Genomic DNA, 17,198 nt, shown 5'->3' on the forward strand with positions numbered 1-17,198 from the left:
CAAGAGAGATGGGGCACCCCAGACCAGCAGTTGCCCCATCTCTCTCCCTCTTCTGGGGCTCACTATTCCCTGAGACACAACAACATTGAAATTAGGCCAATTAATAACCCTACAATGGCCTCCAAGTGTCCAAGTGAAAGGAAGACTTACATGTATTTCACTTGAAATATAATGCTAGAAATGATAAAGCTTAGTGAGGAAGGCATTTAAAAAGCTGAGATAGGCTGAAAGCCAGGCCTTTTGCACCCGACTAAGTGTGCCACATTGTGAATGCAAAGGGAAATTCTTGAAGGAAAGGAAAAGTGCTACTCCAGTGCACACACAAATGATAAGTAAGCAAAACACCCTTATTGCTGAGGTGGAGAAAGTTTTAGTGGTCTTGATGGAACCATCCACAAACCATCCACAACATTGCTTTAAATCACAGCCTAATCCAGAGCAAGGTCTTACCTCTCTTCAATTCTGTGAAGGCTGAGAGAGATGTGGAAGCTGCAGAAGAAAAATTTGAAGCTAGCAGAGGTTGGTTCATGAGACAAGGAAAGAAGCCGTCTCTGTAAAATGAAAATGTGTATGGTGAAGCAGCAAGTGCTGATGTAGAAGCTGCAGGAAGTTATCCAGAAGATCTAGCTAAGATCATTGATGACGGTGGCTACATTAAACAACTGATTTTCAGTGTAGATGAAACAGCCTTATATTAAAAGAAAATGCCATGTAAGGCTTTCCGAGCTAGAAAGAAGTCAGTTACTGCCTTCTGAGTTTCAAAGTACAGGCTGACTCTTGTTATGGGCTAATGTAGCTAGTGACTTGAAGTTGAAGCCAGTGCTCGTTTATCAATTCAAAAATCCCAGGGCCCTTACAAGTTATGCTAAATCTACTCTGCCTGTGCTCTATAAATGGAATAACAAAGCCTGAATGACAGCACATCTGTTTGTAGCATGGCTTATTGAATATTCTAGGGCCACTGTTAAGACCTACTGCTTAGAAAAAAGATTTCTTTTAAAATATTGTTGCTCATTGACAATGTACCTGTTTACCCAAGAGCTCCGATGGAGATATACAAGAAGACAAAAGTTTTAATGCTTGCTAACACAATATGCATTCTGCAGTCCATTGATCAAAGAGTAATTTTGACTTTCAAGTTTTGTATCAAGTCTAAATGTAAGAAATACATTTTGAAAGGTTATAGATGCCCAAGATTCTGATTCCTCTGATGGATCTTGGCAAAGTACATTGAAAAATCTCTTTGGTGAATGGAAAGGATTCACCATTCTAGATGTCATTAAGAATATTTCATGATTCATGGGAGGGGGTCAAAATATCAACATTAACAGAAGTTTGGAACAAATCGATTCCAACCTTCATGAATGACTTTGGAGGGGGTTTAAGACTTCAGTGGCATAAGTAACACAGATGTGGTGGATATAACAAGAGAGCTAGAATTAGAAATAAATCCTGAATATGTGACTGAATTGCTGCTATCTTATGATAAAACTTTGATGTATGAGGAGTTGCTTCTTATGGATGAGCAAAGAATGTGGTTTCTTAAGATGGAATCTACTGGTGAAGATGCTGTGAACATTGTTGAGATGACAACCAAGGGTTTAGAATATTACATAAACTTATATGATAAATCAGGGAAGGGTTTGAGAGGATTGAATCCAATTTCTTTTTCTGTGATGGGGTCTTGCTATGTTGCCCAGGCTGGCCTTGAACACCTGGGCTCAAGCAGTCCTACTACCTCAGCCTCCCTAGCAGCTAGGACTTCAGGCCTGCACTATTGTAACCAGCTTAGATTGACTCTAATTTTGAAAGATGTTCTACTGTGGATAAAATGATATCAAGCCACATCTTATGATACAAAGAAATCTTTTGTGAAAGGAAGAATCAATTGATATGGCAAACTTAATTGTTGCCTTATTTTGAGAAATTCCAGAGCCATCCTAGCCTTCAGCAACCCCCATGCTGATCAGTTAGCAGCCATCAACACTGAGGCAGACCCTCCACCAACAAAACGATTACAACTTGCTGAAGGCTCAGAAGATTGTTAGCATTTTTTAAAGCAATAACATATTTTAAAATTAGGGTTTGTATATTTTTAAAGACATAATGCTATTGCACACTTAATAGACTACAGTACAGTGTGAACATAACTTTTATATGCACTAGGAAACCACAAAACTTGTGTGACTTGCTTTATTGTGATACTCATTTTATTGAGGTGATGCAGAACTGAACCTGCAATATCTTCAAGGTATATCTGTGTTTCTGTCTTCCAAGGCTATGAGGTAATGTGCACTCTGCTTGGGATGGAGACTGTTTTCTAAAGGTGTTTGCTTTAATCTTGTTAATATCGTGTTAATAGTTTAAAACTTTGTTAATTATTACTTCTCCTGTCAGTCAGTCATCCTGGAAAAGATAGTCTGGAATAAAACCCAGTCATCTATCCGGGCTCTAAAGAAGTGAAGTGAAGTGAGAGACCCCTGGAATTTTCTCCTAACAGTGTGACCTTTCTGAGGTGTCTCCATTGAATTCCTCACATGTCCATGGTTTTATCTGCTTGTTCTGTCTCTTGGTTCTATGTGACCACCAGAATCTCCATTCAGCTATTTACTGCCAGGCATTGTCAAGAGAGTCACCCTGCACATGTGCAACCTAGTGTTTGGCCAAAGACTTAATATGACCCTAATACAGATTTCTGATGCTTCTTGTATTTGATATTTTCTTCCACAAATTTTGCTTCATCTCCAAACTTTATTCTCTTTTTCCACTGCTCAGAAAGACTGTAGTTCTTTGTGTGCTACAGTTCTGAAAGTGCCTTCAGACAGAAAGCCAGAGAGATTGTAGTGCTCTTTTTCCCAGAGACCACAGTCTTGCTTTTCCTATTGCTCAACTTTTAAAAATATTTGTTTCAAATATTTTGTACAGTTTTACTTTATTTTACATTGTTTATGGTGGGCCAGCTGGTTTGTGCCTGTTACTGCCTCATGACCAAAAGTGAAGTCTCCTATCACTTTAATTTGTATTATTTATGAACATATAGTATTATGCCAGCTAGACTGAAAAATTGGTAAAGTCAGAGATGTTATCTTTTCTTCTTTTAAAAATTCTTTAGAGTATTATATAAGTAGGTACTCAGTAAATGTGTCTTGTTCCACAAAGCACACAGTAGAAATATGAGACTGAAGTATAAAAATTCTGTCCCTTTATATTATTGTTGTGGTAATGATGAGAATTAGGATGTTATATGACAGATTAGTTTGTGGTTATTTACTTCTAGGTAAACATATGCCTACAGTTGATAACATAAAACTTTTTATGAACTGAGTTTTTGAAAGAAAAAAATTACTAAAGAAATTAGATTGCTGTATTAGATGGTGTCGACTAAGACTTGAAATAGTGCCATTGTATTATATTTAGCATTTCTCCTTGTAATGTAAATTTGTGTGCTAATTTATAGATTGAAAGGGATTTTACATATATTATTTTAAATTAATTTTGTTTTTCTCAGCAACTCTATGTTAGGTTCAATAGCTATGCTCATTTTATTGAGCAAATTAAAGCTCAGTGAAGTTCTTTCATACTTAAGATTCCTAAGTTATAAATTGGAAGAGCTGAGACTGCAAATTGAATCTCTAAATGAAGTTTAATGTTCTTTCTGCCTTTCTGCATACCACAGGTGTGGGTTGCCATGTTTATTTTAGTTCTTTTTTTTTCTTTTTGAGTGTACGTAGTTTATGCCCATTTTATTCATTCTGTGTATAGGATTATGGAACTGAAATTTTAAATTCTTTACCTGGTGAGATTGTATAGATACCAATGTTTTAAGTTTTCTGCCTATTAAATATTTGAAACTACTTTTAGAAGTTTTTTAAAATAGTAAATCTTTAGTAATGGCATAAAAGGTATGTTTTTGTGTTACTTTATAATTACTTTAAATTGTCAAGTTGATAATTAGGTTCAAACCATTGTGCAGAAATGTGTTAAAGATTGTGTATTGACAGTCTCGCATTAGACTTGTTCTACTTTGAAGATTAATATTCTAACATTAGAATTTTAAAAGTATATTTGTAGCTTAAAACTGCTTTAATGATTATTTGCTCTATAAATATGCGTAAATAAGGATGGCATCATTGTAATCGCTTTAAACCCTTTTTTGGGTAATACATCCTTAGTTGGGTTGAGTTGGAAGTGATGATCTTTGGAATATGCACATGAATTAATTGGTTACTCTATCTTGGGATATGTCAGAAGTACTACTGCTTCAGTGAGAGGACTCTGGCAGGAGATGTTATTTTTTTACCAGCCAGTGGTGTTTATCTTGATTTGAAGGAAGCAAGCTTTATCAACATAGAGGATGATGATTTACTTGTCTTATCCTTTCTCTTTGTAGCCTAGAGAAATTCCAGAAAATAAAGTCTTTTTTTTTTAGGAAGAAAATACAGTCTTCATATGAAAAGCTTTGTATGCTTTTCTGATCAAAATACAGAAGGATTTTTATCTTTCGATCCACTAAATTTACTTATCAACATAGGTGTTAGCTTTGCTTTTCACACCTTCCTTCAAAATTGTAGGACAGAAATTTGGAAGTCAGGAAAGCAAGTGAATGTGACAAATGCTTATTTATCTTGCAAAAGTGATTTATAAGTATAGTCTTTTCTTCAGCTTGTCCTTCATACCATTGATAAACTGGAGTTTAAGAGAACTTATTAATGAAGGTGGCAATTTAGTTCTGCCTGAACCAACAACTAGTTATATGATCCTGCATAAATCATTTTCCCTTTCTTGACTCAAGTTCCTTCAGGTAAACAAAAGCTATAGACTATCCAAAAGCCCCTTGTAATTTAAACATTCTGTCATTTTAATTGTATTATTGTTTAGTTTTTCAACTACATTATCAACTCACTGAAGCAAGGATTTCATCTTCCTTTTGATAGTTCTCATAATATATTGTGTAGTGTATTTGATATAATAATAGAAATTTGTCTACAACCTCAATTCTCAAACCTTGACTTTCTGAGACTCAGTCGTCCCCATATAGGGATCTCTTGCTCATAATTCCTTTTTTACTCATCCCTCTGCCTTTTCAAATCATTCAAATAAAAGACTTGCCAGGGACCCACAAGGCTCCATGTAACTGGCTCAAATCCCCCTTGTTTACATTTCTAACCTCATCCTTTCCCACTTTTCTCCCTTGCTCTCCTAACTGCAACCACACTGGCTTCTTGCTATCCCTGGAACAACATCAAGCATGCTCCTTCAAGGGTTTGCGTTTTTTGTTTACTTCTAATACACTTTTCCAAGATGTCTGCACAAGTAATTTCTTTACCTTTTTCAAGTTTTTGTTCATTGTCAATAGTCTCACTTTAACCAACTTAACAGAATTAAAATTGCACTCTCCTTCCTTTTGCGCTCATAATTAGGTTATATGCCTGCCCAGCCCCAAATCAAACACAAGTTCAGGGCTGTAGTGATTGTCTTTGCTGATGCAAAATTATATTTGATAGTGCAAAATTTTCATAGGGTAACTGAAAGGAACTATTAAGAATATCTTAGCACATTACATATTCTAATTTAGAGGTAAAGATCTGATTTCTTAGAAATTGGTGGAAGCATTTTAAGACTTAATTATGTTTTATTAAGATGAAATCATTTGCTTGTTTTCCATCTGTGTATCTTCTTTGGTGAAATGTCTGTTCAGCTCTTTCTCTTATATTTTCTTTATTGGGTTGGTTTCTTATTACTGAGTTTTGAAAGATTTTAATATATCCAGGATACAATGACTTTGTTGGATTTGCATTTTTTCTCCCATCTGTATCTTGTCTTTTCATGCTTTTAGCTAACATTGTCTTTCACAGAGAATAGTCCTTACTTTTGATCCATTTATCAGTTTTGTTTTTATTTTCATTTAGAGTTCATTTAGATTTTCATTTCCTTTTGATTTCTTCTTTGACCGTTGGGTTATTTAGAAGTATGTTATTTAAGTTACAAATATTTGGGGATTTTCCTGTGATGTTTCTGTTATATTTTGATAATGTAATTCCAGAGAATATCGTGGTATGACTTGAATCCTTTTAAATCAGTTAGGACTTGCTTTGTGGTGCATTATATGGTTTCTTCTCTTATATGTCCCATATGCAGTTAAGGTTTGTTTTAGATTACAGTTAAGTTATTTGGAAACAGTTTGAACATTTGAGGCTTGCTTTTAAGCTTTGGTAGGTGAAACCAGAGTCATCTTCAGTCCAGTGCTGATTTTCTCCTACTGCTAAGGTATTACCCTCTGAGTACTGTACAGGATACTCTGTTGATTATGAGGTTTTCCCACTCTGGGTGGTGTGAATGTCAGCTGATCCTGGGATTTCCCCCCATTTCTTTTGGGTGATTCTTTCCTCAGTGTCTGGTAGTTTCCTCATATGTGTGCACTGATCATCAGCACTAAAGTCTTGGGTGGGTTGGTGGTGAACCTTCTGCAGCTCTCCAGAGCTCTATTCCTGTGCAGCTTTTTCTTCTGTTCTCTTCGTGGAGTCTAGATGCTTTGGCCTTCCAACCTCATCTCAGGAAGACCACCGGGCTCTGCCTAGGTTTCTCCCACCTTGTGCCACATCCCGGAAATTCCAGATAGTAAGAGCAATTGTAAGGCTTACCTTGTTTGTTTTATCTCCGTCAGGGATCACTGTCCTGCATTTACTAATGTCTGAAAATTGTTTAATGTTTTTTTTTAGATTTTTAGTTCTTAAAGAGAGAGAGAGCAAATACAGTTTGTACTTTCTCTTGGCTGGAAGCAGATGTCCTGTTTATGGATGTAAAAGTGCTGCTTTAACATTCTGCATCTATGGTTAGAAGAAAAGCTATGGTAACTAAGTACGTGGGTAAATAATGTTTGGGAATATAGTTACCATGGAAGTTCTGAGGATCTTCTGTCATCTTTCTGCCAAAAAGTGATTCTGCATAGCATCTTCCATGTTGTGTTTCACAGTTCATAACCCAAGTCTTCTATGAGAAAGAAACTGGCCCAGATTAGGTCATGTGTTTGACTTATCAGCTCTGGCCTGAGGTCACATTCACCAATTGCGGTTGCAACTACTGAAAACCCACCCTGGGTATAAGATGTAGCTCCCAGAAAACAGGGAATTGTTGTGACCTGGCTGTCATTCTCTATGTGGATTTAATGTTGATATTTTTTGGCTTTGAAAGGAAGATACTTCTATGTCTAAATGAGAAAAATAGCACCTTAAATTCAAAATTCAGCATTATTTCAAAATCATTTGTCATGAAAGCTTCTTTTCCAGTTATAATATAAGATACTCCCCTTTGTCCTGTTATATAACAGAGAGTACTCATGCATGCTAATGCATACTGGATCAGTGACAGAGAGGAGAAGAAATGTAATAAACAGGTGTCAGAGAAATCTGTGTAAATACAGTTGAAGGGGAAAGTAAATAGGGACAATAAATTATAGGCAATTAGGAGGCAATCAAAACCTGCTGGAAGAAAATGAGCTGGGTTATCTGCTTTCCAGGTCAGATATCTATGTTACCCTCTGCTTTCTAATACAATTTCAGCATAATACTGGAAATTTTGTCTTAGAACTAAGTAATGCTTTATTTCCTCAAGGTGATTGGAAAATACAGTTCTACCAGACTAAAGGGAGATGTGTAACTCAACAGGCAGACATAACTTTACTTGTTTTTCTTTTTTGAAGCAGAATTCTAAGTATTTATTTTTAAATTCACCAATTTTTACATAATTAGAATCTTGAGGCTTCCCTACCTGTAGTAAATTAGATCTTGGATACCTATGTGAATGTTTTTCTTGTCTAGCTAAGAAAAGGCCTAAAAATGAATAAGAATCATTGCCGCATTCTCACCGTAATGATTAAGTAGGAGAATCTCCTATAATGCTTAGTAGATAGAGGCAAACAAGTCTAATAGAGTGCAAAAATCTCCTTGTTTTCAGGGGCCTGTGGAGTTTTGTCATACCTCCAAGATGGAATGTTTAATGTTGCTAGACAGATGTCCACAAGTGTTTAGAAAGAGCTGCTATTCAGTGTTTGTCAGTATGTGTTTTAGAGCTATAGATGATTTATTGAGAAGTCAGGATCCTGGGACATACTTTGATTATTTTAAGGATGGAGATGGGAGTGTAATCTACATTTTGGAAAAAGTTTCCCAGGCGATTGTTATGCATCTGAAAGTTTGAAGCCGTTGTCTAAAGGAATAGGGCTATGGTGGTGCTTAGATCCAACCACTTCAACATAGGGCAGATGATTTTCCCACTATTCTGTTGGAGATGTTGCTGTCAGGTTTATTGGTATGCTGCCTTATAGCTGATTGTAGGAAAGGAGCAGTGTCTCTGATATGCCCTATCTGTGCAATTGGAAGAACTGGGATAGAGTTAGGAATGGATGAGGGCTTATCAAAGATGAAGTATGATTTAGACTCAGAATAGGCTTTTTTATGTGCAATTAGGCAGTCTTCGGTGATTTTCAAGAGACAGCAACAGTTTTGATGTCTTGCATAAATGCTAGTATTGAGAAATCTCATTTATGAAGTAGAGACATTCAAAAGAATAGATGCTTGGGTGTGTACTCAGCAGTCGCAAATAGAGAGGAAGCTGTTTTCAGAATGAGTGGTATAACAAAAATATGGATAGCAGTCTAAGAGAAAGGCAAGCAAGATCAATAGAGCCCTGGGGCTAATGAATAGCCATTCCAGTACAACGGGAATGCAGTATGGGCATTTGTAAAGAAAGGTTATAGTAACACATTTATCACAGATTATCTCAGGGATGATTTTTATGACATATGTAGAATTTATTATTTTAATTTAAAACATAAGAGGCTGTGCATTGTGGCTCACACCTCTAATCCTAGTGCTTTGTGAGGCCAAGGTGTGAGGATTGCTTCAGGCCAGGAGTTCAAGACTAGTTTGGACAACATAGTGAGACCCTGTCTGTACAAATTATTATTTTTTTTAATTAGCTGGGTGTGGTGGCACACGCCTGTAGTCTTAGCTATTTGGGAGGCTGAGGCAGCCTCAACTGAGGCTGCAGTAAGCTATGATTGTGCCTCTGTACTCCAACCTGGGCAAGAGAGCGAGATCCTGTCTCGATAGATAGAGAGACAGACAGACAGATAGAAAGAAAGAATTGGGCGAACCGCCGGGCACGGTGGCTCACCTTGTAATCCCAGCACTTTGGGAGGCCGAGGCGGGCGGATCACGAGGTCAGCAGATCGAGACCATGGTGAAACTACGTCTCTACTAAAAATACAAACAAAAATTTAGCCGGGCGTGGTGGCGGGTGCCTGTAGTCCCAGCTACTCGGAGAGGCTGAGGCAGGAGAATGGCGGGAACCCAGGAGGCGGAGCTTGCAGTGAGCCGAGATCGCGCCACTGCACTCCAGCCTGGGAGACAGAGCAAGACTCCGTCTCAAAAAAAAAAAAAAAAAAAAAAAAAAAAAAAAGAATTGGGCAAACCATTTAATCCTAATTCTCAAAATGAGTAGATTTTATGTTCTCTCTGACTCAAAATTTTTGCTATTCAAATTCAATAAAAGTTGGAATCTGCAGCTTAAAATTGAGCTTGAAATCAAAAGAGTGGGTTGTTTTGCAGTATTCCAACCTATATTTTCTTTTTTTTTTAAAGTCCAATATTTATTTAAAAATCGAATCTGCCAGCTTAGCGTTTTCCACCAACTGGAGAACTGAAACTTTCACAGGCTTCACAATCACTTGCTTAGGTGCTGCCTTTGTAGGTGCCTTAACAGCAGCCATTGCAGTGTTTTTAGATACTTGCTTAGCCCTTTTTTGCTTCCTTAGCAGCCCTGATACCTTGTTCTCATTGAGCCTTTCTAACTTCAGGTTTCTGGTTCCTCTTGGCCATTATATCAGCAAGAGAGGCACCAGTAATAGCGGCTCCCTGCAATTTGACTGCTCGGCAGGTTCTTTTGAATTTCTTCCAATTGTTCCTTTTTGTGCTTCTTTCTGTAGAGGACAGTCCAGTTTATCTGCCAAGGAGTCCCCTTGGAAAAGTACGCCGATTCGCATTTTGCATTAAGAAACTGGAAAACTTTCCTGTCGGTCCTGGCGTAGCGCCTCCCGTGTCCAGGGTAGACCTTGTACCTGCTGAAACCGCATAGCTCGACCTTCATGGCGGCAGCTCCACGGGAGGAGAAAAGATGGCCCCAACCTATATTTTCGAATAATACCCTTTAAAATTCATAAAAGTCTAAGAACGCTTTGTAAATGGAATGTTTCATAGTTCACACTAAAGTGAACATAAACTGTTAAGCAAAACTTTAGATCACTTCTTCTAACAAAGGAAAGGTACCCGAGAAGCCATGAGAAGTAGCTTCAGAGTATTTTTTTTTTTTTAACAGTGAATACTCTGAGGTCTTGGACTTTTAAATTTTATTTAGTTTAATTGCCAAAAGCCAAGGTGGAGCTGTGTAGCATTCTGAGGAGATAAAACCACTTGAAGCAGAGGTATTTTGCAGAACATATAGTAAAATAAAGCCATTCTGCCTCCAATATTTGGGTGGATGTATTTGGTACCGTAATCATTTTACAGATTGCTAATTCATTGATATAAAAAATACTCAATGGTAGGCATGTTGGACCCATTCAATATTGGTTTTTGTACCATTCTGTTAACTTTTGTATTATTCATATATAATATAGATTTAACCAAATCTATTTTCTTATAATTGCATAATTATTGTTTTATGAAATGTTCTTTTAAATTTTGTTAAAGTTTTGTCCGTTTTTTCTACAGAAGTAGGAATGAAATATTTAACATTTTCTGCCAGTTCTCACTTATTCACTGTGTTCCAGAGTCTTCAATTTAAATATTTTTGTTTGCCAGGCTTAGATTTTCATGTGTCTTTTAAAAGAGTAGGAACATACTCCTCCATGCCAGACATCTGCTATGTATAAGCATTGATTTTTTTCCCCCTTAAGAATAAATGTATTTCTTTTGTTAAGTTTGTTGTAGGTTTAAAAAAAAAACACATTTATGTTTCTCCTAAAATTTGGGAAATCAATTTATATTCCTGTATGGAGTATGTAACAAATAATGTATTCTTTAATTCAGAATTGTGTATACAGTAGTTACACCCTTATCTTTCATTAATTGCTGTCCATTTGTAGGGTTTTGAACTATTCTGATTATTCTGCAAAGTTGATTTTTTAAATTACTAGTGTAATGTATTGCAGTCAATTTTGAAAGAAGGAAAAAGATTTTTCTTTTTATACCAATAACACAAAACATCTATTTTTGTGCGTTCCTTTTTAGATTTCAATATGAGCTTATTAAATGTGGTTATAATCATATATAGTTTTCACTTAATAATTTTCAATATTGGTTGTTGCTATTGGTTTAAATTACAAAATATTTCATAAACTGCAGCAGTCCCCAAAGCCCCTTGTAAATATTCATGAACTCAACCACAACTTAATATACTTGAGAGAATCATCTTTTACTGCCATCATATGACCGAATTTAAATTTATCTAATGTGTTTAACTTTTTACAGGTTAAAAAATTTACAAATAGTTTTTATAAGAATGGTTTGGTTTATATACTCTATTTTCATTTCTAGGTTTTAATCGGTTTTCTACTTTTTAGTTTACTGTTTCTCTTTTTCAATATTTTAAAACATTCAGGAATATGAAAAGATATGACAGTTTTATTTTGACTTCTGCATTTTGATTGGGTCCTTCAGTGAAAAATACAGTAGCAGAATTTCTAATGATAAATATTTAATGTAAATGCTGCAAATAAAATATAATTTCTTGTAATTTTTTTGAATGTATCTTTTAGTTGCACAGATTTTTAAATGCAAGAGATTAGAATATCATAAATAAGCCTATGTATTATTTTAAGAGCATGTATAGGGAAGGGGTTGTATGTTGGTAAAATACATTTACTGACCCATGTGTGAATTGGTGACCAGGATTGTTAAAGCATTGAGTTCTAAAAGTTTTTCTCTTATCTTTATGTTCAACAATAGAAAGTTTTACCGTATGGTCAAATAACATCTTCATCAGGTTCTCAACAGGATACCTTAGTTAATTTTCAGCTGAGTGCTTGACAGGATTTTCTCTTTGGCTAGCTGGTTGGATGAGAGTCTAGACACTGAGAGGCCAGGCTTTCGTGGGGCCTCACAATATCATTATTGTGCATGTTGAGTAGGAGCAGCTTCCTCTGATGTAGGGGCTCCATGCCCAAACAACGAAGACAAAGACAGAGCTTTTGTTCTCGAAGAGAAGAGCTAATCCGACTGCTGCACACTGTGAAAAACCTTTTATGAGAGAGGAAAAAAAACTTTCCTGGAAGGTGAAGGGTTAGCAGTTTAACCTCTGACCGTAAAATAAGCTGGTAAGGGGGAAAAAGTGTTGGGTAAGGTAGAAGAATAACAGGAGAAACTTTCATCAAGGTCTGTATGCTGTGTTTATAAAAACAGGTTAAGCAAATAACTGTCAGGGGTGGATACTTGAGTTCTAATAATACATGCATATTTCCAATTTTTTTTTGTTTATTCTTTAACATAGGTGTTTAAACTTCTTAATTTGAAGAGTGTATATTGCAGACCACACTATAAATGCAGGAAACAGTAGATGTCTAGTATTTACTTTTTTTTCCTAAGAAGCTCCATTATAGACTTCTGTGAAGTTCTGAATATTTATTTTCTTGTTGTGTGAGTACAAAATCTTGATCCTTTTTCTTCATTGTTTTTTCCCCCAACTTCCTTGCTTAATATGATCACGTTTGTCTATAGAAATAAAGAAGTAGTAGAATAATAAAGATATGTATGCATATCTGCGGTACATAATTAAGACTCTCTCCACTTTGGTATTTGGCATTTTGATACCTATTCTGTTGATACCTAGGTCTGGTGGGCAGTGTTATTATACAACTCCTTGGAGGAGATGGTTGCAATCTTGGTGTACAAAGAATCCGGAGACTCTGTCTGGTCTTATATTGGCATTATCAATACTGGGAATGTGGTTACAGTCCATTTAAAGGTGATGGAAGTTAAGTTGCTAATAACTGTGTCATCTGTCTGCTTTTATTTACCAACCTGGACTAATTCCTTCTCCTTCTCTTGTTAGTCACATATCAATCTTGAGCAATAATTAAGGTTTTATGCACTTGGGCTTCTTGCCTGGATGTATTAATGTATGTAACTTATTCCTGAGAATAACTATATATATGGGGAAGCAGCAGCTTATATTGTATTATTTGAGTCATATTCTAAGGATCAGTGTGCCATGGTGTCTTTTAACTAACTTAATGTTTCTTCTGTTATTCAGATTCCCTTTGGTAACAATACACATTCCTTCCTGTAGTTACCCGGTTTCATTTTTACCATGACAGAAAATGAGAAAAGGAGATAGAGAAGGTGAGAGAGAGGAGAGATTGTGCTGGCGATTGAGTGACAATGAGGTAAGGGCGAAGAGATAAGTATAGAAAATAGAAGTTGAGACTGAGTTGAAAGAAGGAAAAACACGTGAAACACATATGTGGATCAGTTAGGAATGGGTGGTGAGCTGTTGTGCAGCACTCTTAAGTTTTGAACTAATAATTAGTTGACCATAAATGTAAAAATTTCATAAGGAATTACTCTTTAAGACAGAAGTATAGAAGGATGGCATTACAAAACAAGTGACCAGACTTGGGAAGTTCCTGGGTGAGAGGAGGTAAATTTATATGAAGAGAAAGAAAGAGCCAGTAATAACCTATCATTTTGCTTAATGCATTATCTCTGTTCACTATGGTCAAATTTCTGCATCAGTATCTCAGCATTTTTTCCATCTTGCCTTACAACAATGAATTAAAGTGATAGTGAATAGTGATAGTGAATGCATATAATGATATAGTGAATATATATAATCTCCCCTCATCCTATCAATATCTCTCAAGGTGGGTACTGCTATTATCACTACTTTATATTGGAGAAAAGTGAGGCACAGAGTGCTGTGTAGCTTGAGAAAGACATGTATAGCAAGCTTGTCCAAACTATGGCCTCAGGCTGCATGTGGCCAGGACAGGTTTGAATGTGGCCAAAAAATTCATAAACTTTCTTAAAGCATTTTAAAAGTTTTTCCTTTTTTTTTTTTTTTTTGCTCATCAGCTATTTTTAGTATTTTTTATGTGGGGCCTGAGATGATTCTCCTTCTTCCAGTGTGGCCCAGGGAAGCCAAAAGATTGGACACCCCTGGTGTATAATGAGTGAATGGCAATGCATGACATGTCTATATGAAGTTTGACTTCAGTATCCAGCCACGTAACTACCATGCCGTGAATTCTTTAAGAATTCACTGAAGATATAATTATATACTACTGAAAGTTTTAAACTTCAAATGATAATCCCCCAACTCTTTTCTTGTTTTACTCCCTTACTACTTTTTTTTAGGACAACCTAAATGGGAATTAATTGCTCACTTTCCTAGAGGATAGATTAGAATATACAACAAATATAAGCATATTTTTGGTCTGAGGTCATGAATTTCAAATTTATTCTTTTTCTTTCAGTTTGTTTTCCTGCTATAGTTTCTCAGCCAATAATTATTTTTCTAAATGTGTGATTCTGTTTGTTGTTCCAAAGGACATAATTCTTCTCTTTATGAGTTCTTTGCTAATCTGTTTTAATCATTTTGGCTGTCTCATTTTCTCATTGTTTCTTACAAGTTGTGATGTAAATACTCTCAAGAAGTTACCAGAATAAAGTAGTGTCTGCTATTCCTCGAAACTTTGTAGTGGCCAGTATCCTCCCAGATTTCAATTGTCCTTTATGTTGAATCATGAAGTTGTCATATGGTAATATCAACATTGTGGGCTCTTGTTAGCTAATTTTTAAAGTGATCAACCCTATTCTGAGATTGTATTTTCTTTTAATAGTGTGCCTATAAAATTCAGACATCTCAAAAATGTCAAATAATATGCATATGTAATGTATATATGTATCGATTCTGATTAAACAACTTGTATCTAACTTATTTTTTAAATGTTCTTAAGTTCAAGGAAACAGGTTTAATAATGTCCATGTTCATTTTCTTTTAAAATGTTAACCTTAGAATCTGCAAAATTGGGATTAATTTTCCTGCATTTGGTGTGGCACATTTGAAAAAAATTAGATAAAAAGTATTTTCAGTCTAAAAGCCACCATAACAGATTAAAAAATTCAAGTAGCCTTTTACTTTAAACATGTGATTAACCTTAAATAATTTTTTCTTTTCTAATTTAAGTTCCCATGTCATAATACAGAGATACAAAATAATGGCCCCGTGACACACCTTATTTGGCTCACATGGTATTCATGAAATGTTTAATTATTTTTCCGAACTTAAAAATTAGGTGATTTTGTTTTCATAAATATTCTGGATTTTCTTGAAAAATCGAAAGTATCTGTCAACACTGGGCCCACATTCCACATGGCTGGAGCTGAATAATGGTTGCTTTTTTGGGAAGGGGAGTGGGATCTATTTTTTACTACATGTCCTTTTATAGTCTGTCTTCTATAGGCTCACTATACTTATTTATATTTCCTATATATCCTAAAGGCATTTAACCTTGAAATCTCCCCTTTGTCTTTTCTACCTGTAAAAAGGGAATATATTTGTGTAATAAATAAATAATTATACCTTGACTTTTTCTCAGGTTTTAAAGAAAATCTTAATTAGAAAACAAGTTTTATACCATACATAAAAACATTTTAATCTGTTTTTAAAATTCTTTGTGATATACCTTTGGTTCTCAAAGTGTAGTCTGGGGGCCTGTGGCGGTTCCCTGGAGTACTGCAGGGGTTCTGTGAGGTCAGAACTTTTTTCGTAGTAGTGAGACGTTATTAGCCTTTTTCACTCCCGTTTCTCACAAGTGTATGGTAGGTTTTTGCATAGGCTTCAGGATGTGATGAAGTTATAACTCTGATGATTAATGAAGTGTGTACTTGGAAATTTTTGTGCTTTACTAATTTTTAAGTTTTGATTTTTAATACATAAATGTCATTTACTCACCTAAACAAAAGTTATTTGACGACCTCAGTGATATTTAAGAGAATAAATCAGTCCTGAGACCAAAAAGCTTGAGAGGTATTGTGCTGTACATTACGGGGGCTAACTAAAAACATGTCAGCGGCAGATGCCCAAGGATAATTTGTATAATTCCTATTTATTTATTCTATGTGATTACTATTTAATTGCCTATTTCTTTCTTGAAGTATGGGGCCTTCTTAATTAGTAATGGCTTTACTCTGCTGATTTGCTTGTTATCTTTAGTGAAAATATGTAGTGAAAATAAGGGCAGATCACTTCACTCTCTTTGGTGTTAACAGTTACTTGATTTATTATATTACCTTTAAATCGGAATTGATCAGGTTTATGTTAGGGTAAGCTAGCTACTTCTTAAAATAAGCACATTAAAATAAGCAAATTAAGTTTATGACATTTACTGTGAAAAATTGGTATGATAGAGAATAATTTTATTTGCATTATATATATATCCATTAAATGGAAGGAATGGAAAATATACTCAATAAGAAACTGAAAAAGCTACCATTGTAAAGTATACATTAAAATTTGAAACATGATTCTTGCTTTCAGGAGCTTTGTTTAAATGAGGAGACACAAATAAGATGGTTAGGTAGCAATGGTTATTGTCTGGAAGTGGGATAGTCTGTGTGGTTGTAGTGTTTTGAGAAGGTCTCATAGCATAGATCAGGAATAATGCATTGATTTTTGAGAGACAGAGAAAAGTGAACATAGGATTTCAGAAGGGGGTGCAGCATGTGTTGGAGTATAAGTAAATCCTTGGAATTGGGAATAAATTTTATTTATGTGAAAGGACACTGGGATTGAGTAGAAAATTTGCATTGGAGTTGGTGGGAAATACATTTAGATAGGTAGGATGGAATTGGGTAGGAAGTGCAGAATTTTGCAACACTGGTTTTAATATATGGAGTTATTATGTTAAAATTTGAAAGTTCTATATGAGGCATTAAATATTAACACAGTTTGATGAGTTGGGTTTTGTTAGGCAGTAGTGAGCCACTGAATATTTTTCTGTGAAGGGAGGAATAATAAAAACTCTTAAGATTAATTTAGTGACAGTGAGTTGAGAAGAGCTGAGTGGCAAGAAGACTAATTAGGCAGTAAGAATTTAGAGTAAGATGAATATGGAAGAGGAGGGATGGATGACAGCTACA

General features: G+C 35.4%; 1 protein-coding gene across 2 annotated transcripts in view; it reads left to right on the forward strand.

Annotated features, from left to right (window-relative positions):
• The window catches only part of DENND1B (DENN domain containing 1B), a 266,884-nt gene that overhangs the window by 33,997 nt on the left and 215,689 nt on the right, over nt 1-17,198 (forward strand). Inside the window, exon 3 of one of the 2 annotated variants that reach the window (XM_030818700.1) lies at nt 9,986-11,793. The exons of the other annotated variant lie outside the window; for it this stretch is intronic. Coding sequence (XP_030674560.1) covers nt 9,986-10,134 — 149 coding nt within the window. The 3' untranslated portion in view covers nt 10,135-11,793. Of the gene's footprint in view, nt 1-9,985; nt 11,794-17,198 lie in introns of those variants that run through there. 2 annotated transcript variants of the gene reach the window in all.

This window comes from Nomascus leucogenys, chromosome 9 (assembly GCF_006542625.1).
Source record: "Nomascus leucogenys isolate Asia chromosome 9, Asia_NLE_v1, whole genome shotgun sequence".
Taxonomy (NCBI): domain Eukaryota; kingdom Metazoa; phylum Chordata; class Mammalia; order Primates; family Hylobatidae; genus Nomascus; species Nomascus leucogenys.